Source organism: Rhincodon typus, chromosome 1, assembly GCF_021869965.1.
Source record: "Rhincodon typus isolate 14 chromosome 1, sRhiTyp1.1, whole genome shotgun sequence".
Lineage (NCBI taxonomy): Eukaryota > Metazoa > Chordata > Chondrichthyes > Orectolobiformes > Rhincodontidae > Rhincodon > Rhincodon typus.
The window spans coordinates 163,033,805-163,061,410 of record NC_063332.1 but is presented as its reverse complement, the minus strand read 5'-3'; the positions used below and the strand labels follow the sequence as shown (position 1 = coordinate 163,061,410).

Sequence of the window (27,606 nt, the reverse complement as noted above, 5' to 3'; positions counted from 1 at the left end):
ATTACTGCTGAGGTGTATCCAAAAAGCTGATACCTAAACGGACTCGACGAGCAACCCGCTCCCCAACTGCCTTCCAACAAGCTGTTCCTTCTGTTGTTCGATCTCTCCCTGCTCCTCCATCCTATTGAATGATGGGAGAATGGCACCTGCCCACTGTGCGAAGCTGCCAGTGCTTATTCCAAGTGAGTGGAGCAAAATGGAAAATCAGAAATGAGCAGCATCCAAGCTCTAGAAGACCCTACAAATCTTAAAAAAAACCATCACTCCCTATAAACTGAGTATAGTTCTCGCATAATGTACTTTCTGCTTTATTACTGCCAATGGGAGTCTCACATGCCACGCAGACTGCAAGAGTTAAAATTGCAACCAGTGCAGCGCTAAGAAGGGAGTTTTCTTCAATCATTTTATACCCACAGACATCCGGATCTTATTGTGTGCCCGGGGTTAAATATAGTCTTATCGTTTTATCCTGGTGCTCTACAAGCCAGACTGCTCAAAGGTCCTGCTGCTCAACAGATACATATCTATGTTCTAAAAGTGAAATATTAACATCTTCATTTATTGTATAAATATCTTGTTACACCTTTTTCCTTTGAAGTATAATTTAATCTGCAAATAAATTTGACCTTTAGTTCAGCCTTTGTGCATTGATCTGTTTTATTTGCCCTTTGGAAAGGGAAGGAAGATATAAAGCACATTCTGTAATCTCCAATGAACAATATACCGCGAGTGCAGGCTACTTATTAAACCTGAGCACACTGACCCCATGCACTGCACATCTAAAGACACTGTCTACCCCTCTTGACTCTTGCTGACATTCCACTCTGCATTCATCAGTTTCCGACATATCGTTCTCCTTCAGTACCCACATTGCAATGAGTGAGTCACAGAAAGGAGTGTTGCCTCTTCAATTCATCCTGAGTGGATTTCCTTCAGTGGGACATATGCTATTAAGTCCTACATAGCCACTGCAACAACTCCTTGATCCCAGTCTCCCATGTACTCCATGAGCCAATATTCGTACTTACAAAGCATTAATTTCCAAAGACCTCTACACATTATCAAATGCTGCAGCAATCAAAAAAGTACAAGAATGCAGGGTTTTGCGATTCTGTCATACAAATTTGATCTAATTGTCCTGTATATAATTGTTTTTATGTTGATATAATTTTATATGGCATTCATATTGCCCCTCTACTACCTGCAATTAAATCTAATGGCATGCGTTCCAGAGTGTTCAATTACTGTACACTAGCCCACAGGCTATCATGTTCCTGGCTGTACAGTTCCTTTACCAATATAATAGATTAAGACTAATGACAGCTGTATTTTATTTTCCTTTCCTCTCCTTGCCAGTTTTGTGACCTTTTTCACATAGCTAGCCATCAATTACAATTCGTCATGGCACTGACAGCTTTTTGGTTAATTGATGCGTACAGTTGTGAAATCTACTTAGCAGTATTACCCACCTTTTTTTGTGATTTTTCGGGGCTGGTATTTTTCGAATGGTGAAATTCCCCAATCAAAAATGCCTCAAGTTCCTTCCCTGTACTTTCTTTTTCTAGTTCTTGATCATGTTGCCCTCTTTTCTCCTTACCTGTCCTCAAAGTATCAGTAGTTTGCTTGTGTATGTTGCCACATCTCTTGTTTATCCCTGAGTCATAGAGTGATACAGCGCAGAAAAAGACCTTTTAGTCCAACTTGTCCATGTCAACCAGATATACTAAGTTAATCTAGTCCCATTTGCCAGCATTTGGCCCATTTCTTTTCAAGTACCCATGCCTTTTAAATATTATTATTGTACGAGCCTCCACCACTACCTCTGGCAGCTCATTCTACACATGCACCACCTTCTGTGTAAAAATGTTGCCCCTTAGGTCCCTTTTACATCTTTCCCCTCCCACCTTAAACCTACGCCCTCTGGTTTTGGACTCCCCTACCCTGGGGAAAAGACCTTGGCTATTCACTCAATCCATGCCCCTCATGATTTTATAAACCTTTATACGGGCTTCCTTCAGCCTCCAATGCTCCAGGGAAAATAGACTCAGCCTATTCAGCCTCCCCTTACAGCTGAAACCCTCCAACCCTGGCAATATCTTTGCAAATCTTTTTTCTTCACCTTCAAGTTTCCCAACATCTTTCCTATAGCAGGGAGACCAGAATTGAGTGCAGTATTCCAAAAGTGGCCTAATCAATGTCCTGTACAGCCATAACCTCTCAACTCCTATACTCAGTGCCGCCCTTATTCATGTGTGAGACTCGATTGTGATTGTCACCAGACCATGGATTAAAAGAAAAAGAATCAGTTATTTTACACCAGACAAAATTACACCAGGAGTTTAACAATATGTACAGTTCCTACATGAGATACATATGCTATAATGCTAATAAAAGGAAAATGTGAAGGCTTCAAAACATGTACCTTCATTAGAGAAAAAGGCCTAAATCTCCTTAAAACAGAGTTATACATGTACTTAAAGTCAGCAGTCAGGTGTATTGAGGTCTCGTAGATGTAAAGCCCTGCTTTATTTTTCCATGTTTTTAATTATGGATTAAATGAGAAAAGAACCGTTTTAAAACCTAGGATTGCTGCATGTTTTGAAGGCAACTATGCTGACTTTCAATGTGAACACTGTTTGCATGGCTGCTGGCTCCAGCACTGCTTAAAGTAGTTGCAGGTGAACTGGAGTTGAAGGATTGTGTATGGATCTTTCATTGGTAAAGTAGCTGGTTGGCCTGGGGACTATTGACCAGATATCAGTGAGAAAAACCTTCTGCTTGTCAACAACTGGTTCGCAGCTAGCTGAAAAACTTGGAGCTGTGAACAAGATACAAGAATTTCAGACGTCCTCCAGCTCAGGAACTCTCTCTCTGTTCTCTGTAGTAGAAGTCACAGTAAGCCTGAAGACTAGTGTATTTTTCGTCCAACAGTCACTGCTGTAAGTCGTTACTTTTAATTCACTAGTTGCAGACATTTGATAAGCTATCCTTCTGAAAACCATTCGAACCATCTGGAAAAGGAAGATTGAGAAGCAGCATTCTGATCAACATGAATCATTCCAGCAGATTCTGTGAACATAGGCCACTGAATGGCATTCCCAGTTTTCCCTTTATCCATAGCATGTGTCTTTTCCTCCTGTGTCTGTATATGCATGTGTAAAAGAGAGTGTATAAAGGGTTTAGAGTTGTACTTACTCGAGTTATATGCTGATGGTTCATTATTGTTTGCCTATGACTCTATAGCTAATGCCTAATTACTTGTAATAAAAAGTAACTTTTGTACGGTACAGATAGCTGGTCCATCTTCTGCCTACTTGTGACTAAAAGGCAGGTAAATTGGGGAATTTAACATGATTTATAAAAATCTTAAACTTTTGTGATGACCCTCGTAATAGCAGAACCTAGTTTTCAAAGCGCCGTCCCAGTGAGGCATGACAATATCTTGGCGTTCACGTATAATTTTGTTGCCCATTAGCTTGTGACTAGCTCAGGGCAGCCATGTTAGAGGAAGCAATGAAGAGAAAACATTGCAAGCTTAAGGGGAACGGGCATGGGTGTGGGGCTAACTGAATTTCTCTTCAAAACAGCCAGTACAGACTTGATGGGCCAAATGGCCCACTTCAATGCTGTCCCATTCTATGATGATCATTTCTAAAATTCCAATGATTGGAACCCCGTCTTTGGAGCATTTGATTATCTCCGATAGGCTTTGTCACATCCTTGAGATTTGATCAATACTCACTTTATCCATTGTTTTTGCTGTGTTTCAGTTACACATGCCTCCTCACTGATCAGTCTTTCTTTCGTATCTCATTCAACAATTGTTTTATTACCCTTGAGCCAGGCTTTCCCTTTTCTTAGTACAGAACCTCTTATTATTACTTTTCTATAATTCCTGGCTCTAAGCCTCATTATTTTTCAAGATTTATATGAGGTGTGTTCCCATGTTCAGTCATCCTTTGTAGTTATGGAGCTTCAAAAATAATGGCCAGTGTTATTTAATCAACATTTCTAGGCTGTAGTGTTCCATCCAGATTTTGATGGAGTTGGTAGAGAGAAACTTTCTGTTGACAGAAGGGTCAGTACTCAGAGGACTCTGATTTAAGATAATTGTCAAACAAAATCCAGGTGAAATCAGAGCAGGAATTATTTTGTCCAAGTCATTATCATCTGAAACACCACATCTGAAAAGTAGATGGAATTCAATGATAACTTTCAAGGATGAATTTGATGTATATTGAAAAGAGAAAATTGCAGTAGTGTGGAGAAGGTAACTAAATGGACAATTCTTTCAAAAAGCCAGCATAGACACAATGATGGGAAGGGTTTCCTCCCGCAATATTGATTCTGTAATTCTACATCCCATTGTGCTTAGTGCTTTAATGCTTTGAGATCTTCCAGAACATATTCCTCGCTGACCTCTACATATGTTATACATTCCTAACACAGTTTGAATGGTTTGGAATTGGTTTACAATATTCTATAAGTAAAGCTAAAATCTCATTTTGCATGTGTACTGATTTCTCCCATGATATTTCTACACACATTGGACCTTACAGAGCCTTGCTGTCCCATCTTTATCCTCTTGTTCAATCAACACACTTTTTTTTTGTTTTCACACTTGTAAAAACCATGTTCATGTTGCTCAATTGATTTTAAATCATTTCCAGTTCAAATTCCTTAAAAGATTCTTAGTCTTGCAGTTATTTTTGATCTCATTATTCAGCTATTCCGTCCTTAACTCAGTAATATGTTTCATTTATATGGGTCTTAAAGTCATTTTAAAGCATTGAACTTTGTTTTTATTTTGCAATACCTCTTAGAACTCTACATCTCCCCAAAATGTCCTTTATTCATTCACGAGATGAGGGTGTCGCTGGCCAGGCAGCATTTGTTGCCCATCCCTAATTGCCCAGAGGGCAGTTAAGAGTCAACCACATTGCTGTGGGTCTGGAGTCACATGTAGACTGACCAGGTGAGGCAGTTTCCTTCCCAAAGGACATTAGTGAACCAGATGGGATTTTCCAACAATCAACAATGGATTCAAGGTCATCATTAGACTTTTAATTCCAGATTTTTATTGAATGCAAATTCCACCATCTGCCGTGCTGGGATTTGAAGCCAGGACCCCAGAACATTACCTGGGTCCCTGGATTAACAGTCTAACCAAATTGCCACTAGGCCATTTTTTCCCTGTAATTTGCTTTAATATATATTGGCAATGGGTCATGGGCGATTCCTGAGCCACAGAACTGGATGTGAAGTTTTTTGCTGGCCGTCAGGTTTTCATGTAGATGTGGATGAACAAAAGTCTTGGTCAATGTCTCCACGTTCTGAAGTAGGATTCTAGAGAACATGGATCTTCAGTGAGGTGAGTGTTATTGGTCTATATCCTGAAGCTGTTTAGCCTAAAAACCCAAAGTCACCAATCACTACGAAGGTAAATGTGTAAGGTAAGAAGGTTGGCAGGTGGGTAGTGAAGGACATAGAGTGGTGGGTGAAGGTTGTTTGGCAAGTAAGTGGGTGAAGGAGTACAGGTGGGGCAAGTAAGTGGGTCAGCTGCCCAAAGGAGTAGTGGGGGAGATTAAGTTGGTTGCTTGGGGGAGTTATGAGTAATTACTGGGACCTGTGCTAAGTCTGGGTTGGGGGAGGGGCTGAGGGGAAATCAGTTTTGTATTTAGCCAGGAGCTGGAGCATGTCTTAATTACTTAAACCTTCTGTCCTGGCTAACTATAAAACTGACCCCACCCCATCCATATTCTACACTTTCTCCTGGCGAACTATTAAGGTAAATGAGATAGAACACTTCAAAGTCTCTGAATCTAACTAATAATGGGAGCTTTTTCAGGTTCCAGATTATGGCTGATTTCTCCATCAGAAGTTAAAACTTCCTGGGCAATTACAATGTAGTCAACAGTTACATGGTTCCAACATGAATTTTTCAGGGTATGTCCAGTCTCCATCTTACTGAACACTAGAAGATCTGGGCAATGATTTCAATCAAAGGAAGAGAAGCTTTGAGGAAACAAATGAATGTACACACTGCTGAAGCATCGAGAGACTCACCGAGAAAAACAGCCTAGACAATGGGTAAATCAAACAAAAGAGGCACAGACAACATATCTGAACGTGAAACAGTGCATACTGGAATATCACTGCCTCTAAAGAGCAAAACAAACAGGTTAACAGTCAGAGTGCAGAAGATGGATCTTCATCCTGGATGTCAACCTGCCTCTGCTTGACATTGATATAAATAAACCCCTTTCCCTGTTGTAACAAATAGAGCAATGTAACTGAGTCCAAAATGATTAAAGTCAATGTTGAGAAGGAATTGTATACTTTCCAGGCTGCAGCTCTAACCTAGGCTGATGTGAGAGTGGAAGGTGACCTCAGGAATTTCACGGACAGTGTACTCTCCCCAGAGCTGGCAATGAAGTGCGCTAGAGAAGTGCAACGGTCACAGGGAGATCAGAGCGAATGGCACAACAGAGTAACATGTGCAGTTGGGGGAAGAGAGGACAACAACTGATGTGTTTCTGTAGTACCCTTAACCCAAGAAAACATTACAGGGCACTTCACAGAAGTACGCCAAGACAAAATGTGACAGAGAAATGAAACAAAAACATTCAACAAAGTGGTCACATGGAGATTTTTTGGAGAGTATTGACATATATTTTCATAAGCTTCCTACGTGAGTCATCTGCATTCAAAAACAACAAGATTCAACCTGCTGTGGAATGGAAATGCAGAGGAACATACATCTCCCCTTGATTTTAATTGCAGTTCTTTCCTGTTTCCAATGGCAAAGGAAATTAGAATTCCCTCTCATGTATTCTTCAGAATTTAGATAATGTAATAATTAGGAGCTCAAACATGAATTCAGCACCAGTCCTTCTGTCTCTCAGTATCATGCAGGCAGTTGGACATTGTTAGAACAGTCTTTAGATCAGTGAAGGAAGTGAAGGGGTAAATCTGTAATTCATTGATGTATATCTGGAAGACAGTGTAAAGAGTGGGAACAAAGAATGGGGCCCTGAGATACAGTAGTGGTGATTTGACTTTATTACAGTAGAAGTAATGTACTGACTTCAAGGCAACAGTTATTGAGTACTAAGTGCTTGATGGTTGCTTCTGAATGGCACCAGTGAACATTCCTCTGTGATAAGGTAAAAAGTGGGAATGTTAGCAGATTATTGCAGTGTTCAGTTCCACTGAAGCAGCCTGTACCTGTATGCAGTAAGACCTGAATAGCCTTCAGCACTGGACTGATAAATGGCAAGTAACAATCAAATCACAAAAGTGTCAAAGAACGACCATCTTCAGTAAAATAGAGTCTGACCATCTCCACTTGCGATTCAATGGCACTGCCATTATTGAATCTCCCTCAATAACATCCTGGGATTGCCATTAGCTAAAAATACAACTCAACCTACCACCTAAATACTGGTGCTACAAGAGCAGAGGTTGGTTTATTCTGTGGTGAGTAACTTGCCTCCTCACTTTTCCCACCACAATGTATAAGTTAAGAGTGTGAATAAATACTGTCCACTTGCCTCGATGAATGATATCCCAACTTCCCTCAACTAGCATGATACCATCCAGCTCACTTAATTGATATTCCATCTATTGCCACCTTAAATATTACTCCGTCCTCCACCATTTTACTGTGGCTTTAAGAGGCACTGCAGAAAATCACAGACACTTCTTTGACAGCGCTCCCCAGACCCACAATCTCAGCTACCTGGCACCATTTTAACCAAGTTCCCTTCGAAGTTCAGCACCATCATAACTTAGAAATAGATCGCCATTCATTCATTGTCACTGCATCAAAATCTCCATTAAGAATGGTGTGATTTAAGAAGGTGGCTAAATGTGATCCACTCTAGAGCAATTAGTGATGGGTAATAAATGCTGGCCTTGCTATTGATGATCCCTCTAAAATTATATTGTGCATGGCCATTGTTTTTCAAGCATGGTACCTAAAGTGTTAGCATTTCTCCGCATAGATCAAAGACTGTGTTGTGCATTCTAGCCTGCTGCACAGCATGCAACAGCTCTTGGCAGAAGTATTGATTACCAGTGACTGTGATTCAGTAAAAAAAAGTAGTTAATCTCAAATAGGCAGCCAAGAAAGTGGCAGGAGAGTTATACATAATCCTGAAGATAAAGTGACTGTGGATATGAATTGGGACTGGACATTGTAAATTCAAGCTACATTCTAAAACATTGCATGAAGAACAGGTTTTCAGATCAAGCATCATAATTTGTATTAACCCAGTTCTGGGTTGTGTTTCCATTTATTTTTCTATGTGTCTTAGTTTTACATAACTGCAGATGGTTTTCAACCATAACCAGAATGGCATGTAATTCAGCCAAGTCAGCCTTATCTTTAAACTTAATAAAAGGCATTAAGTAAAGCAATGCAAAACATTGCTATTTACTCTTATTATTAAATTAGTGCATATTAACCTGCCCTAGGCTTTTATTTAATATTTAATATTCTTATTAGTTTAAGACTACTATCCATATATTTGCAGGGAGCCATTGAATACACTGAGAGCCAGGACATTACAGGCAGAAGGTTCTGTTCAGAACACCCCCTCTCAGCAACGCACTGATCCAGACCAAGTAAATATCGATGAGTCTTCAGACCATTTGCATCTGAATCACAAGCAGACAAGTAAACCAATGGTGCGGCCAGGTCATTGGAGTCAGCTCCCACTGCATCAAACTGAGGAATCAACTCTGAGGAACGTGAAGGTGTCACAACTTTTCCAGACACCATTAGAAACCAAAGTTCAAACTGATAAACACAGCTCAACAGAACAAGTGTTAGGATTGCAAAAGAGACACCTATCCAGAGTTTCAAGGAGTCCTCCTGCTCAGGAATTTAATTGCCTTGGAGATTTCAGACAATACAAGTTGTGTAACTCTCAGGTATGGCCTGAAGTCACCACCTGGTATGGTGTCATATTGCTCAAATGTACGTGTCTTGCCGGTATAAAAGAGTATTGGTACGGATTAAATGTTATATTGGCGAGGGAATATGATGGAGGGGAAATGAAAGGGGCCTGATAGAGGGAAAACATGGATACGGTGGAGGGTATATCAGAGGTTGCCATTGAAGATAAATGCAGACCTGTGATGAAGGATAAATTAAAGTGTGTAATTCAATACAAAGGTGTGGAGCATTTCTCCCAGTTGTACTCCAAATAAACCAATTGTGTTCCTCTTAGGAGCTAAGCTGTTTGGAGAATTAAACGTTATTGAGTAAATTCCACAACCTCATATTCTTTATATTTTCACTGTTTTCAAATCTCCAAAGCAAATTTGTTTCAAGCACAGCATCTGCTTTAAGCAATACGTTAGGAAATTTTAAGCCTCTCTGCTCCTATGATGCTGCTTGGCCTGCTGTGTTCATCCAGCCCTGCACCTTGTTGTCTCGGATTCTCCAGCATCTGCAGTTCCTACTATCTCTGAGCAAATTTTACTTCTTTGTTTAGTATTTATTCCTACCTAATCTTCATTGTTGCATGATCTATGTAATTTCTCCCAACATACCAATCTGTTTTTCTTTGGTTTATAGAGATTTAATGTAGTCGTGCCTCTGAAATTATTCACCACCCCCAATTATTAATTTATTCAGCTAATTGATGCATCTAATCCATTAATGACATCTATCTAGCATCTGAGGTTATGGTGAGATATTCTATCATCAGTCCACCTCTTAAATACCTTATTCTGATTATTCAGATGAAACTAGATAGCACTGGTCAGAGAGTTCACTGATTCACTTGTAAATTTCAATCAAACCTCAATTTGTACAGCTTTGAATGTAGCCCAGGATAATTTGGAAATTCTGAACGAAATAAATCACACCCTTAGGATGTCCCAAAACAATTCATATCAAATCACTAGCTAGTGAATTGTGAGCTGAGCAGAGAATTTATGAACAGTAAGGGCCTACATCGAGTAAATTCAATCATCTTTTGGTGATTCTGCAAAACAATCATTTCCTGAAACTGCAATTAGTGCCACTGGATAGAAACTTGATTTAGTGTCTCATTCACAAGATGACAGTGCAACCGTCTCTCAATCCTGCACTGTAGCATCAGCTTGGATATGAACTTGAGTCCTGGAGTGAACCCACCATTTGCTGACTCAAAGGCAATAGCATTAAAATTGTGGTCAAGTGCTATTTAAGTGCTGAATGAAGGATAAAGAGGAATGACTGTGAAACAGCGCTCATTTATAGTCATAGAATCATACAGCATGAAAACAGACCCTTCGGTCCAACCAGTCCATGTCGACCATAATCCCAAACTAAACAACTCCCACCTGCCTGCACTTGGCCCATATCCCTCCAAACATTTCTTTTTCATGTACTAACTTAAATGTGTTTTAAACATTGTAACTACTTGCGTCCACCACTTCCTCTGGAAGTTCATTCCACACACAAACCACCCTCTGTGTAAAAAAAAATGCCCCTCATGTCTTTTTAAATCTTTCTCCTCTCACCTTAAAAATATGACCCTAATCTTGAAATCCCCTACCCTATGGAAAAGATACCTGCCATTCACCTTATCTATACTCCTCATGATTTCATAAACCTCTATAAGGTCACCTCTCAACCTCCTACATTCCCGTGAAAATGTCCCAGCCTATCCAGCCTCTTCTTATAACTCAAACCTTCCATTTCCAATAACATCCTGGTAAATTTGCACACACCATCAGTTGTAGGTTGTACATCTTATTGGAAAATAATTTCTTTCCTTGTGAGTCTGAAATGTATCTCACAGCCTGGCTTAAAATGGAAAATCACATAAGATCATAGTGAGGTCTTTTGAAGTTGATCATGAGACTTTGGAGCATTTACTGTAATTAGTATTTTTAATTCCCATTCATACATTCAGGAGGAACTATAGATCATAGAATCCCTACAGTGTGGAAACAGGCCCTTAGGCCTAACAAGTCCACACTGCCCCTCTGAGCATCCCACCCAGACCGATCCGTCATAACCCACCTAATCTACACATCCCTGGACACTATGGACAATTTAGCATGGCCAATCCACCTAGCCTGCACATCTTTGGACTTGTGGGAGGAAACCCCCGCAGACACAGGTAGAATGTGCAAACTCCACACAGACAGTCACCCAAGGGTGGAATCAAACCCAGGTCCCTGGCACTGTGAGGCAGCAGCGCTAACCACAGAGCCACCGAAGAAATATCAATGGCTGAAGAAATGTAATGAAGTGTTGATTCTCTTCATTCAACCAAGCATTGTTAATAGAAATATCACCAAATAACTAAAGGTTTTGACCATAAATCACAACCTATTTCTTTGCCAGCTAGCTGTAACTTCAGAAATAGATCAACAGATCCCGTTTATACACTTTATATGAAGGCATGTTGACCAATCAGGAAAATCCAATTGTTATTTCCCTCTAGCATTGAGCCATGATGTCTGCATTCCTGTGATCTTAATATTCTTTCCTTCATCATTTTCTTTGCCTCTCCTTAAGTTTGTAATTAGTTCATTGCATTGTACAATGGCTACGGCACAGAACAAGGCAAATCGTCCTGGTTCCCTGAAGATCAATGCAGCTAGTCCCACTCCCCTATCCCTCCCTCTTTAACCCCACAAAGTTTCATCTTTTGATGATTAGCCAATTCCCTTTTGAAAGCCACAATTCAGTTTGCCTCCACCATAGTCTCAGGCAGTACATTCCAGATCCTAACCACTTGTTTTGTTAAAAAATGGGGTTACCTCATATTACCATTAGTTGTTTTCCTATTCACCTTTACATTGGTGTCCTTTGTTTCGCTTCCACCAATGAGAGCATTTTCCTCCTTCCACCCCATCATGATTCTGAACAGGTCCATTAAATCTGCTTTCGAACTTCTCTGTTCTGAGGAGAGTGACCCAAGTTCTGCAATTTATTCATATAACCGTCATTCGCATTCCGAGCTCTCAAAACCCTCAAACCCCATCTTCATCCCTGGTTTCAACCATGGTGTTAATTAGCTTCATGTTCCCAGCTTAATCAGCTTCATTGTACTGCCCTCTAGGAATTTGAATGCATACAGAAATGTGGTTATAATGTCTGTCATGACCAGTTCATTATTGGCCTCAGGTTACCTTAGAAATGGCTGCTTTCAAGTGGTACTTGAAGCCTGTGGTGCTCACAGAATCATAAGCCAGGATTAACTATCAATTTACTGTGAGGTATAAAGTGCTAGCTGGAAAATTATACAAAGGATCACAGGAAAGGAGAAAGCAGATTTCAATTTCTAATGACAGGAATATAAGCTGTGGTATATATTTTCTGTTCACTAGAGGAAATGTTTTGTAGAAAGGTAGCAGTGTGATGTATTCCAGATCGCCAGAATAGAAGTAGAAATTAATTGTTTGATAGTTATCAGCTTTTATTTACAGAGGCTCACATTACAAACAGGCACCTGCAAATTGAACAAAACCCACTGAGCACAGTTTCAGTCTGCTGCCTTTTCGAGAAGAACAAGTAAATGCCCAGTTAACGCCCTCAATCACAATACAATTAACACAATGTTTGGCTGAGTTGGGAGTCAACATTACAATGAACTTTAAAGCCATCGATATTCTGTAGCATAAGATAATGGTTCTGAAAGGTTTAATGTTGAAGACTGCATTAAGCTCCACCACAATCTGATAATGGCATACAGTGATGGATGGGGAACTCAAGAGAATAGCTGTGGATCTGGAAGGGAACAAATGTTCCATCTGTGTCTCCCAGTGGTATTAGGGTAAGAATGTACATCTGACTAATGTAACTTATACCGAATTGTTATCGTGCAATAGAGCACATCTTGTTAATACAAGGGCCTCTTACAGTTAGAACTCGCTAATAGTTGTTCCTCAATCATTGCAAACCAAATAGGCCCTTAACCCAGTCAAGGGAAGAAGAATAATGTCAGCACCTTTCAATCATATCATATATTACTGCATTCTGTTTACTCTCCACCGCTGCCTCCCCTCACCTCACGCTTGTCTCAAATTTTTAGAAACTCAGTTCCTTCTAGGCATATTTTTGTTCATTCAATAAAATGCTTAGTTTCTGTATGTAGGAATGTAATTTTTCTGGACTGAAATATGTCTTCTGGTATCTGGGATAGTGGACATTTGGGTGAGTAATGGATCTTTTTCCTCCTGAGGTGTTTCCATCAATGCATGGCAAATCTGAGTGACAGTAAATGGGAGGTAAAACTAGGCAAGCCTAGAAAATAGGTGGCTCTTCCAATCCTGTCATTTTCCAATTGGATGCGTTTTATTAAAATTATTCTGATAGCATCTGTTTCGAAAGCCCTAAAATCTCGTAAACATAAACAGAAGTTACAAATATTCAAAGATGATTCAACCCATTACATTTGTTCCAGTAATTACCCACAACTTTTCTCAAGGAGTGTTAGAGGTTTAACCAACAAGCAGTGAGGTAGGAAAGCAGACTGCTGATTAATGATATCCTTATTCTCTCCTTGAAGTCAAACTAGTACAAAGGGCAGAACTGAAAATGCACTTTTACATTTAATCAATGCTGTGAAAGTTTTGATAGCTCCCTGGTGTACTCACGTAACACCTAATTTTGCAGCCAGGTCAGCTCTGGCAAGATGTGAGCGAGTTAATTTGAAGTAGTCAATGTGATATCAATCTAATGTAATCTAATTTCCTGAATTGTGCACGCTCTTTTACACTGATTATTCCATCCTAAAATGTACGCTTTAAAGGCAAGCCTTGTTGGGAAATTTCAGGTAATAATTGCCTAAATTGGCCCCTTTGTTAAAGTGTGACTACCAATTTTAAACACTTCAGTGGCTGTAAAGCATGTGGAACGTCTTGAGGTTATGAAAAGTGCTTTATAAATGCCAGTGTTTCTTTTCCTTCTAGAAGTCTTTTTTTTTTCCTTTCTTTCCTTTTGAATTTTGACTGTGGCAACCAAAGTTGTCAAAATGACTGTCATATTTAGTATTTGTCCAGGCGTGGGTTTGTTTGGAGACAAAGATAAGGTTAAATGATATCTCTGCAGTTACTTTCTTGAAATTTACTCTTCCACTGCCATTCCTTTAGCATCATAACATGTTTGTGAAAATCCTATATTTATTTTGTTTGAAAAAAGGCCTGGGTGACACAGATGGCACAACCTGCTGGGTGGCATTTTGATTCAGTGGTTAGCACCGCTGCCTCACAGGTTTGGGGACCCAGGTTTGATTGCAACCTCTGGTGACTGTCTGTGTGGAGTTTGCACATTCTCCCCGTGTCTGCGTGGGTTTCCTCCGGGTGCTCCGGTTTCCTCCCACAGTCCAAAGATGTGCAGGTTAGGTGGATTGGCTATGCTAAATTGCCCGTAGTGTTCAGGGATGTGCAGGCCAGGTGGGCTAGCCTTGGGAAATGCAGGATTGCAAAGATAAGGGGGGGCTGGGTTTGGGTGGGATGCTTTTTGGAGGGTTGGTGCAGATTTGATGGGCCAAATGGCCTCTTTCTTCGCTTTAGGGATTCTATGATTCTTTTGACTCGTCATTGACAGTTTGCCTGCATTTGTCATTTGCTACAGAGCCATGTTTACAAATTCAGTGGCTGCTCTGGGGCAATCTGAAGAGCATTGACTTTGCAGACTATCGGCAATATAGTGATGCAATATCATGTTTTGCACCCTGACTTGAGAATGCCCTAACCATTGGAGCTGCAGTCATGATACTGCTGTCCTCAACTTCTAAACAACTGGGTTCTTGCAGGTTACTGCAGATGACAATCTTTGTCACTGATGTGTTCAGTCAAGCAAATAACATCTCCTCAGAGAAAGGCTACAGAAGAAAGGAGGATGCTGCTAAAGAACAAATGGCTTGATCATATAGGTGTTTTAAAAAAAAGCATAGGTCTATTTTTTAAGAGGGGGGAGTTCTTTAAATGTCCTGGGCAATATTTCTCTCTCAACCAATGTCGTTATTAACAAGAATTGCTGATTATTTGTATAATTGCTATTTGTGGTAGTAATGATACGTTGCTGCTTGCAAATTTTCTGCAACATTTGTCTACATAGGAACAGTGACTGCACTTCAAAAGGAATTCATTAACCCTGGGGTGCTTTGGGCTGTCCTGGGGTTTGAACAATATACAGCACAAGTGCAAGTTGATTCAAAAAACATTGGTCCGTGACGTTGTTCTGATTTGCTTAACTGGCAGTGAAATACTGTACATTGTTAAAAAATGATTGTATAACAAGATGATGTTTGTTATAACATAAAATATAATTAGATCTGTAAATTCTAAAAATCTGGTTTTACAACAGTGCAGTATTGTTTGCACCATAACAGTTGTGGTTTATTCAGTAACCTCGCACAGAGCCCTACTCACTAAAGTGTGACTCAGGGAACTGGTGCTACAGCTCTACTGCTAACCTCATCCACAAAGTAGCCTGCTAAGAGTGTGGGCCAATTTGCCCAAATTAGCAGTTGTTCAAGTGGAATAATACGCTTGTTTGCAAGGTAAAAGGCTATTCCTTTAACCAAACAGTCTTCACTGCCCTCCTAGCTTTTTTAATTGAGACCAGAACAAAATAAGCCTGGTGGTCCTTGCTAAAAATAGATTTTACATTTCATTACTTAATGCAGAAGAGTATGTTTGGTGATATTGTAACCAATCTTTTGTTTTCCCCATTTGTGCTGTCTAATGGTACTCACTTAAATTATTTTGAGTATACCTTCAAAAATGTCAAATCATATTTTGTACAAGAATGATGTGTCTAATAGCATGTACTATATGCAAGGTCTATAAACTTTAACTCTGAATTTTAGTGTCTTGTCTGTGACAGCCCTGCCCCCGTGGGAGTCGAGACTTTCGGGAAGTTCAATGTGCTGCTTATAATAACAGAGCTTTTACAGGAAAGCATTATGAATGGGAGCCTTTTACTGATGGTGAGTATATCTCCAGTTACTACTATAAGAACAAAAAAATTACCTGTCAGTCGATAAAATGTAACTAATTCTTTACTAGAACTCGATCAACATCTGCATATATTGCATGCAAAATCCCAGTTTTTGTTCTGCCTTTCTGATGCCATGATTATTGAGCAATGCTTTAAAAGTACTTTTCCATTAACCTGTTCCGATGTGCTATTGTATACCTCCTTGGCATGTAGGATGTGAACCAAGATCTTCTGGCCTAGAGGCGGGAATACTAACACTGCACCACAATACATTTAAGCTAATATTGCTTCCAATATTTGTAGTAGGAATTCCCTATTCACCTTTCTTAACAAAGAGCCATCATGATTCAGGCTTCCATCCCGTAGATAGTGCTGTGCACGTCTCCCAGCAACTAGGTTTTAGTATTAGTACCTACTACTTCCTCTGTCTTGCCATAGCTTTGTAGAGTTGTCTACTTTTGGGAACATCTATTGCATTTTTAATATATTGTTATACCTTTGATCCCTGTGAAGGAACCATGATTCAAAGTATTCAAATTTATTAAATGAGCCCCAAATGGAGAAATTACCAATAAGAGTCCATTTTTTGTAGTTTTAACTTTGACAGGAATCTGAATCAATGTAAATTACACATAAATTACATGCAAATAATGCTTCAACTGAAAAGGTCAATTTTACTTGAAATAATCAGTATGATAATGATGCATGTTTCACAACCACAAGCATGTGGCAACATTTAACTACATAGTGCTTATGCTGGCTAGGTTGTGAATCCTTTCTGACAACTAATTTCATGTTCAACTTTCTCAGCAGCAAAGCACAGTTCCATTAGCCTTTTTTATCCTGTCAGTCCTGATGATGTTGCTTTCCAGATTTCCTTTTCAAGTGAACAACCAATAAAACCCTGGTTTATAGCATGGCCACTTTTGGGAAAAACTCCCAACTCTTTACCATCATCAAACCATTCACATAGCTTTCCACGTTTTGGACATTTATAGCCAGCTCATGCATTCCTCCAAGAGTTCCTGTTGCCTTTTCTGCCAAATATAAAAAATACTGACCTCTTTCTGAGAGTGATTTGCTTCTTCACACAAAAGCCTCCTGCTTCCGTCACTCTCTGCTTTCACTTTGTGTCTGCATCTGGGCCTCCATTCTCCAGCTCCTCTGCTTGTAGCTCTCCTTTATGGCTGCACATGTGTCCATATTTTAACTTTCTTTGCCATGTCACGTAAACCAATAGTTCTTATTATACAAGAAAATCACAATTAAGTCCTTCACAATTGATGGATACTGTTTGAAGTTATTTTCAAACATTCTTAAAATCAATTACAGATATTTTAAAGGAATTTTGTTTTCTCTTTCTGTGCTGTTTCCAGATCAAAGTTTATCATAGAGCCCTGTGTTCCTTCCTTAAACCACAAAGGCAATCTTTTTATAGAACCCCTACAGTGTGAAAACAGGCCATTTGGCCTAACAATTCCACACCACCCCTCCCAAGAGCATCCCACTCTGACTGATTCCTCTACGCCTGCATTTCCCCATGTCTAACCCAAACATCCCTGGACATGATAGGCAATTTAACATGGCCAATCTACCTAGCCTGCACATCTTTGGACTTTGGGAGGAAACCGGAGCACCCAGAGGATCCCACGCAGACAAGGGGAGAATGTGCAGACTCCACACAGACAGTCACCCGAGGGTGGAATCAAACCTGGGTCCTTGGCACTGCGAGGCAGCAGGGCTAACCACTGAGCCACCGTGCTGCCATTTACTATTCTAGAATTGTGTTTATCTGTGTGTACGTGCATTTAGTTCTTCACATAGTGAATTACTTAGCTAACCTCTATGTTCCGGTTAAAAACAGGTCAGACCATTCCTACATAGTGATAGAGAATACAGCACATGACGGGTAGAGTTATTATCGGTGTCATTGAAGTCCACCTGGCTGTCAGTCAGACAGTATTGTGAGTGGAGATACAGGAGGAACTCAACCCACCTCACTGGACTGGAGATAGACTCAACTAAACAGCAAGAATTTATGTTAGATGTTTTCTATTCACACAGTAGTTCTTTAACATAAAAGCAGTTGAAAATATTGAAAAGAAAATGTCAATTTTAACAATGTGAAGAAAAGTAGTTGACTCTAAGGATTACTTCCGACATGGTCCAGAGGAAACAGACTCAACAAGTTTGTGGTTCACCAGATTTTGCACGTGCCCTGCCTTGCTGTCAGTTCAGTCCAAGAAGCATATGCTGTTAGCTTATCCACGGTTTGTCAGGCTAAAAAACTTCAGGTTATAGAACAAAAAAACACTCACCTCACGGAAGATCTATGTTGTCTAGAAGCCTACCTCAGAACATGGAGATATTGACTTTTATGCAAGCCATCTACCTGAAAACCCGACAGCCAGCAAAGAACTTCACGTCCAGTTCTGTGGCCCAGGAATCATTGACCCATTGCCAATATATATTAGAGCAAATTATGGAGAGGCAATGGCCTGGTGGGATTATTGCTGGACTATTAATCCAGGGAGCCAGGTAATGTTCTGGGAACTCAGGTTTGAATCTTGCCATGGCAGGAAAAAAAAATTGAAACCGGAGAAAAAAATCCAAAACTACTGAGAGTTGTATGTTCTTTGTCCTGTAAGGCAGAATACCATTTCACATTGACCTACCAACACCATCTTGATAACCAAGGTTGGAGGCAAGAGTGAATCATATATGGATGCTGGTGGGTACCACTTGGGGAAGTAAATCCGACTCACTCACGCTGGTCTACACAACAACAGTAATCTCCTGCTCAACCTGGCACAGGATCCACCGAGATAGTCACTTTAAGAGAGACAGGAGGACTGTATTAACAATGCTGAGTCCAACACAGCTTTAGTGGTTTCCTGTGCTATCACAAAGTGAGCATTCTGATAAAAGAACCATCTACTTCAAAGAACATGCACGCTGACACCTCATGAAGAAGTCCCAGTAACACCGACCTCAAGAAAAAAACCTTGCATCTATTTAAAATCCCTTATCCCTAACTGAAAAATACTCTACACTCCTCAAGCTGACAACACATTTCAGAGGTGCGCCTGACGCCCCCACTGTCTCCTGTTTCATTACAAAACATCGTTAGCCCAGCTTGGTAATCAGCAAACTCCCAGGCTTCAATCTTCCATGAAGAAATCCGAACAGCCCTCTAATGCTTGGGAGGCCGAGGAAGATGTGGAATATGAGGAAGAACCCAAACTGTGAATGCCTCTGTACAGGTCAGACCATCACCAACATACTAAACTCCTGGACAACAAGGTGCAGGGCTGGATGAACACAGCAGGCCAAGCAGCATCATAGGAGCAGAGAGGCTGACGTTTCGGGCCTAGACCCTTCATCAGAAAAGGGGGAGGGGAAGGGGGTTTTGAAATAAATGCTTTGAGAGGTCCAATTTCTGATGTCATCTGGTAACATTCACACTGCATCAGCTGAAGACATTGAATGGATTATTAACTGTAAAATTGAACCATAACTTTCTCCAGCGAATGGTGTATTGGTCAAGAATCAGAACACTCTGGTTGAGTGGACTAGATTTTATGCATCTCGGCTGGTGGGTTCACAGATAGGATAGTACATAAAATCCAGCAGGAAGATGATCCCTGTCTGGAATTTTGTTGGGCAGGGCTGAGGGTTGGGGTTAAGTGGCCCACCCAGTTAATTAATGGCTGGTTAGGGGTCCCATGGCAGTGTGTCTTATGAATAGTGTGCAAATTATAGCTTTGCTGTGTTAGGTGTAGGTCAGTTGGTAGCACATTAAACTCTGTGTTATAAGGTACTTGGTTCAAATCCTGTCTGGGACTTGAGTGTAAAGTTGAAACTGATGTTCCAGTGTAACACTGAGCCAATAAATACTTGACTAAAATGGAAATAACTAACTTTAAAAAAGAAAACTTTAGTAAACGGGAAAAAAGAATTGCAGCATGAGAAACATTCAACTCTAATTCTTTCTAAAGTTAGTTTCCCTGTGTTTCAGACCTGCTGAAGGAGTACAGCACTGCTGGTACATGTTTTGAATGAAATGTTAAATTGAGAACCTATCTGTCCCATCAGTGGATGCAAAATTTCCCATGGTATTACAAAGAAGAGCCAGGCAGTTATTCCTAGTATCCTGGCCAATATTTATCTAGCAAGCAACATAACAAAATCGAATGATCTGATCATTATCACGTAGCCATTTTGTAGGAAGCCCATTTTGTGTAAATTGGCATTTAATTGTGCTGTTTGATTACCAGAATTTATAATTGTACCATGTTGTCAATGCTTGATTGGTTAAAATAGGGTGATCACTTAGAGCTATAAAAACATGGATAAGCTGCTAGAAGCTAGAATAAGCACAAATCCAATTATTTTTGTGATTTCAGAGATACTTTGAAGCTTTTGTAAATAAACCTGCACTACACTTAGAAACTAGTTTCATCTCTGCATTCCTCTGAGATGCATAAAATATGAAATTGATTGTTACATTTCCTACGATATAATAATGAGTATACTTCAAAGTACTTTGATGGCTGAGAAGTGCTTTAAAACATCCAGCGATCATGAAAGGCACTATATAAATGCAAGTCTTTGGTTTCTCCTTAACCTTGCAGCTTTTGTTCTGATCTTTACCAGGACCAGACTTTTCAAGCTCACTGTTTTTAAAAATGTGTAAGATGTCCTGCTTGAATATTCCAATGCACCACTAATTCACCTCCTACTTTCTCCTCTCTCTGAACTTGAAGTCATCTGAAATTTAGCTATTGGTGTTGTAACCTGTGTCACTCTCATTCACTTGCAACCATCTATCCATAAAACCAATGAGCTCACATAGACCTTGCCACCAATTCTTGGATGAGTCCAACCACAGGCAAGTCACATACCTATCAGTTCTGCCTTCCATCCATAGAGCCACTATCAGTGGACCTTGATAATTAATGTTGAACGTTGCCACTTTATAATGGGCCTGAATGTGTTCACATGGGCATGTCTCAGAATCAGGAAACCAATTACTTGGCCATGGAAACTGGCATCCACGTTTCTGAACAATATAACGAGCTACCCATTTATAAATCCACTGTCCTTCATGAATTGATTCTGTATAGTAACATTCATTACCTGTTTTCACAGGGAGATGGCAGTGTGACTGATGAACAGTGTGACTAAAACAGAAAGCCACAGTGAGGTTTAATGTTTCTCCCTCTGTAAAATGCAGTTGTTCCTGTCATTGCTTAATATTGGGCTGTTATTTTGTAGTTGAAAAATGTCTTCTCTTGCTTTTAGCTGTTTAAGGTCACATAGTGTCTTTGTTTGAAAGTTCACTGCACATCTGTTCATCGCATTACGTGAACTGTGGAAACATGGGACATTTTTGCTTTCAGGAAACTTGCCCTGTTGAAAAGCCATTCATCACAGGTTGGACAGAATATTTTAGAAAATGGTTAGTGAATTGTTTAACAAATGCTGTATTGACAGATATATTTATTTGAAAACCTGTTAAAAATACATTAAATAGAACAGAGAGGCTGGGCTTTTGTGATCATTGTAAGATTATGAAGAAAGTGCAAACAGCTGCCACTCTGTTTATTGTCGAGCCATGGCTGTCACTGCTAATTACACATTTAACTGAATATTCTAACCTGATACTTTACATTCCATTTACTTGAACAAATTTTATAGGAATCAGTGATTTACTTTGTTCTGTCTCTCTGAGGCTTTTCCAGTGAAAGCTCTGTAGTTTCTTGCTTCATACAGGACAGAGATCCTGGGTCAGGTTGGAACTCCTATTTACATTTCTTTTTAAATGCTTCATATTGTCCTGTGGAATTCTTCCAGCTCTCTCATGAAGATAACCCCTTCTATTGTACACAACTTACCTTTGTGTCACCGTGGTGAATTATTGACTGTCTGGAAGCTAACATGTTCCCAGTTACGTCTGGTATGTAGAGGGCACTAACAAACCATTCCACGCATTTCTTTTCAGCATCGTTCCTATTAATATTGTACACATATGGTTACAATCAGAATTCTCCCCTGGCGTGGGTACTGATACTGAATCTTTATGAAGACCCATTATTCTGGTTGTTAATTTGTCTGTAAGTGGATGCCATGTAAATAGCATGTCTCAGTCAGATTTGCTTGCTCCCAGGCCATAATCAATGTCTAGAGCATTTTCTTTTCTCCCTTTTTTTCTCTGGAATCCATACCTCTCATAGTGGTAACTTGCTGTGACTAGGCATTCCCATTTCATGCAGAGGACTGTGCTGAAAAGCAGAATGGAAGAACATCAGAATTGCATTTTCCATGACCATTGGACTCCTCAAAGCATGTTACAGCCAGTGAAGTATTTTCTGAAGTGTAATCACTGCTTTTGTGTAGGAAATGATGATCTGATTGTAAGCTTAATTGAGTGTTAATTGTTGACCAGGACATTTAGGATTGAGTATAGGAGTTGGGGTGTCATGTGATGGCTGTACAGGACATTGATTAGGCCACTTTTAGAATACTGTGTTCACTTCTGGTCTCCCTGAAATAGCAGAGATGTTGTTAAACTTGAAATGGCACAGAAAAGATTTACTAGATGTTGACAGCGTTGGACGTTTGAGCTATAGAGAAAGGCTGAATAGACTGGGACTTTTTTCCCTGAAGCGTCAGAGGCTGAGGGGTGACCTTATAGACGTTTATAAAATCAAGAGGGGCATGAATACGGTGAATAGCCAAGGTCTTTTCCCCAGGGTAAGGAAGTCCAAAACCAGAGGGCAAATGTTTAAAGTGAGAGGGGAAAGATTTAAAAGGGACTTAAAGGGCAACTTTTTCATGCAGAGGGTGGTGCGTGTATGGAATGAGCTGCCAGAGGATGGGGTGGAGGCTAGTGTGATTACAATATTTAAAGAGCATCTGGATGGATACATGAAAAGAAGGGTTGAGATGGATATGGGCCAAATGCTGGCAAATGAGACTAGATCGGTTTAAGGTGTTTGGTTGGCATGGACAAGTTCAAGTGAAGGTCTGTTTCCGTGCTGTATAACACTGTGACTCTATGATTACTCTCTTCCTTTTCTTCAATCTAGTGACATGGGGTCATTTACATCTGCCCAAGCATCTGCCAAAAGACAGCAGCTGCAATAGTTCAATTCTCTGTCAGTACTTTCTGGCCACTCCTGAGCTGGTAACAGCAGAGCTTGATTTCAAAAGGGAGGTGAAACTGTCAACATAATACATAAACACTTCATGGAATGAGAAACTAGCCAGTCAGGCTCCTGAGTGAACAAGAGTTGGTTTTATTCCTAAACTCCCTTTCATGTAGATGTAGAAATTATTAGCAAAAGGTTTAAAACGTACAAGGATATTCAATATCCATGAACATAAAAGTCAGGACACAGCATGATCCCAGATGTAAAATTCTGCGCGGCACCAAATCATAGGACTTGGCCAATTAAAATTTAAAATCAGGAAATAATTGTTCATGGAGGGCCCAGATGTTTGTTTGTAGCTGAAAGGCCATTTACCACTGTAGCTTGTGGACCCAAGCATCTCACAGGAAGATCTGGTGGCTGACTGATATCCCTTATTCTCTTGAAGACAGTAGAGTTGATTCAGAGTTCTCACTTTAACACCTCATGGCTTACAGCATTAAAGTCTTATGGTGAGTTCTGAACTCTCAAACTTTGGTGGGAGAGTTTTCAGAGGAGTGCAGCTGTTACTCCTGTAATATTTCTCTCTAACTGTTAGTTCAAAACCCAATAGCTTTATTGCACCCACATACTGTGCCATATTTCCCCTTTCTCTAAAAGCTTTGTGACTCAGTATTCCCATCCAATCAACTTGTGTCCTTTGCAAATGTAGCATTTTTACTGTTGTAGCCAGTGTCCATTGCTTTGGAACATGTTTTCTCCAAAAATAAACCTGAAGACTCACACATATCCAGCTGATTATATTGTAAATTGAGCAATCAATACATCTATCTAATGACACTATCAATTATAACAGTATAGTCCAGGACCTCCAAGTTGGGACCTTGACCTGCCAAATATTGTTGAAGGTATAGCTGAGGCAGCAAAGGTGGGAACTGGTCAACCTTTCCTTTTGCCCGCCTCACCCTGTACTTACCATTTAAAACACTCTGCTGCCAGTGTTGCATCTTCATGAAGTTTCAATCAGTTGTTAGCATTGCACTAATGTGTGAATGTTGTACTGATGATATTCTGCCACATGTTTGCAAGTAAGAGAGGCAGTGGCTAAATGGAGATTGGCTATTTTATAGAATGAAATGTTGGGCTTTGGTTTTGTGATCCAGTATGAATAATGAGCACATTGCATGTCCCATATAAACTGTGAGCACTGTAGTTAAAAATGAATAAACATGTCAAAGACAGTGTCAGACAAATTGTCACATTCCATAAATTGATCTGCTGGTTACAAAATCAACTTTAACATTGGGAATGGTGGCACTTGATAGAAATGATGTAATATAGCCAGAATTAACCAGCAGTTTAGCAGCTATATAAAGAGGCAATGAAACAAGTTAATTAATTAAATAAGTATCTGAGATTGAACAAGGAACTCATATGGTGCAAAAATGGATACTGGGTGTTAATTGTAGACATGATTCCTACATCTGGTGAGTTTAGTTTTGGGTTAAACCCTAGAGAGCTGGTAAGGGTGTTTGGGTAGTTACTCCATAACTCAGAATTTCCTTTAGATTCTGGTGATTGACAGAACTATTTAACCTGATTCTGATGAGTGATATTTCTGAGGTGACCTGCTGTAAAGTTGCAGGAGTTAACTTCTGTATGGTCAAGTTGATGAAATACCTTTGGCAGTGATTTAACTTTAGTTTTCAATCTGAGATGAGCCCTAGTTGCGAGTCACATGATCTGAGCTACTAGCTTCTCTCTTACCTTTCACAATTTCAGACTATTCTGAATTAAACAGCACTTTTCTTGTTGCCTGCAACTGGATAGCATAACCGTTTAATTTGGTTGTGTTAGCTAGTTGTCCGTCTTGAATACTTTTGTACAAGTGCCCTTGTTAAAACATGAAAGTTGTTTCAATCAGATCAGAGAAAAGAATTTCCAAACTAATGAAGGAAATGTTTATCTGCAGGAAGCTGCATCTAACAACAATAAAGAGCATCTGCCAATGCTCCTGTTTTTACTGGAAGGGGTGTGGCGCAACATATTTCTCGATCTTAATTTCAAAGAGCTGCATCTAACAACAATAAAGAGCATCTGCCAATGCTCCTGTTTTTACTGGAAGGGGTGTGGCGCAACATATTTCTCGATCTTAATTTCAAAGAGAGTCCCTTTCATTCAGTAAACCAATCAGAATGATACATTTGCCTACTTACGAGTGTAGTGATAATGCCACTGAACTAGGAATTTGGAGACATGGGTTCAAGTTCAAGATAAAGGTAATCTCAGTAATTGTGACTGCGAAACCCTCACCAGTTGTCGTCAAAATCCATTTCATTCTCTGATGTCCTTTCGGAAAGGAGACCCTTAACTGGGCTGGCCTAGATTTGATTCCAAGCCCACAGTTTTCAGTTCCACCCACCCCAGAATTGTAGCATAACATGTCAGAACTGATTGTTTTCTTTTTCAAAATATCCTCTAAAGTGGCCTTGCAAGCCATTCAGTTCAAGAGCGATTAGGGGTGGATGATGAATTTTGGCCTTCCCAGTGATACCCATATCTCATGAAAGAATATGTAGTGATTGTAATGAGGTCAGCCTGGTGGACCTCATAGAATACGAGTTCCTTAATTGGAGCTGTTTAACCTGGTCCAATCAGGGAGCCCTGGCTGACAGATATAAACAGGAGTGTCAGATGTTCTGCTCACACTGGGAGCAGGGTGTGTGCTAGCTGGGTCAGTGTCATGTACTATGCATGTGTAAATAAAGGGTGACTTGGTGATGGGATGCTGGCCTTTGTGGAGTTATTTAAGAAATCAGAACAGAAATTCCTACAGACCTTGTCCTCACACTAGGACCTAGTGAAAAGATAAAGGAATGGGTTGCAATTGCATAGGAAAGGCGAACTAAGGAGTTGACAGGTTTGAGGATATGGCTTTAGGCTGTGAAGCCTGTTGCATATTTGCTGAGGTGAATAAAGTGATCAAAGTAATCTTCAGGCATTCTGCTTAGTAAAGCCCTTGACCTAGTCTTCCCTAATCCTGTGGGTTTGGCTGGGTCACTAATCTCCAAGTCTTCAAGCTCTGCTTGGCCAATTACTCTGTTGTTGACTGTAGCTCTATCTGCGTAGTTTCTTTAAACTTGGTGTGGTATTATTCATATGGGAAGGGTGTTGTTGAGTGCCTATTGAAAAGATGTGTGGAGTCATGTGAGGCTTTTCTATGCAGTCAATGTGTAGAAATCAGAAAGCTTCCCAATCAGATCTGGAGTCAAGCAGGGCAGCCCTCTCTCCCCTGCCTTGTTTGTGTGTTCTATGGAGTCTCTTGCTGAGTTCATCAGGAAGGATGCGAGCCTGAAAGGGGTGACTAGTCCAGGCAGCAGGAGTTTGCAAGTCAAAGCCTCCCTGTACATGGATGATGTCGCTGTTTTCCGTTTGGATCCGCCATCAGTGCGCAGACTCATGAGCATCTGCGACCAGTTCAAACTGGCCTCAGGAACCAAGGTAAATCGAGGCAAGAGCAAGGCCACGTTATTTAGGAACTGGGCCAACTGATTCTTTATCCCCTTCACTGTCAGGACAGATGACCTGAAGGTACTAGGAATATGGTTCGGAGGGACCAGGGCATGTGCAAAATCTTGAGAGGAGCACATTGCCAAGGTGAGGCAGAAACTGGGCTTTTGGGAGCACCGTTCCCTTTCCATTGTGGGTAATCAGGAGTGAGATGCTCTGTCTGCCATTATACATGGAGCAGGCCTGGCCTATTCCCCGAACCTGCGCCTATGCAGTCACCCAAGCCTACTTCCACTTCATCTGGAGGTCTAAGATGGGCCATGTCCACAGGGACACCATGTACAAACCTCTGGATAAGGTCGGGAAGAACATACCAAATGTCATCCTCATCCTGATGGCCACCTTTGTGAGTGGCTGCATCAAGCTGTGCGTAGACCCTCGGTTGGAAAACACCAAGTGTCACTGTACTGAGGTTCTACTTGTCCCCGGTGTTGCGAAGGATGGACCTGGCCTTGTTGCCATGGAACACTCCAAGTAATTGGACCCATTCCGCATCACCTCTCCTTTGTGAGAAATTTACAAAGAAAAGCACCTTTTACCACAAATCCATCAGTTGTCAGCATGTAGGGTCCTCAAGACGCTGCGGGAAAAGGAGACGGTGAATCCTGTCACATGGTTCCCTGAGCAGACTGCCGAATTTGGCCGAATGCCTCATTACCAGAACTTTCCAACAAGCACCAAGGCATTGCTTGGCTGGTGGTGAGAAAGGCATGATCTGTGGGATCCTTCATGTACACCTGGACTCTCAACGCCACCACACACTGCCCTTGAAGCAGCTGTAGGGTGGTTAGAGACTGTCACATATCTCCTGCTGGAATATGCCTTTGCAAAGGAGCTCTGGAGGGAGATGCAGTGGATTTTGTTGAAGTTTGTCCTGAGCAGTTCTGTGAAACACAACTCTGTGCTGTATGGTGCAGAGCTGGA

The 27,606-nt window shown here is 40.5% G+C and overlaps 1 protein-coding gene across 1 annotated transcript in view; it reads left to right on the top strand.

Moving 5' to 3' along the window:
* LOC109918225 (thrombospondin type-1 domain-containing protein 4-like) overlaps window positions 1–27,606 on the top strand; it is a 396,211-nt gene that overhangs the window by 73,280 nt on the left and 295,325 nt on the right. Inside the window, exons 5-6 of the mRNA XM_048610590.1 lie at window positions 8,538–8,937; window positions 15,845–15,947. Coding sequence (XP_048466547.1) covers window positions 8,538–8,937; window positions 15,845–15,947 — 503 coding nt within the window. The remainder of the gene's footprint in view (window positions 1–8,537; window positions 8,938–15,844; window positions 15,948–27,606) is intronic.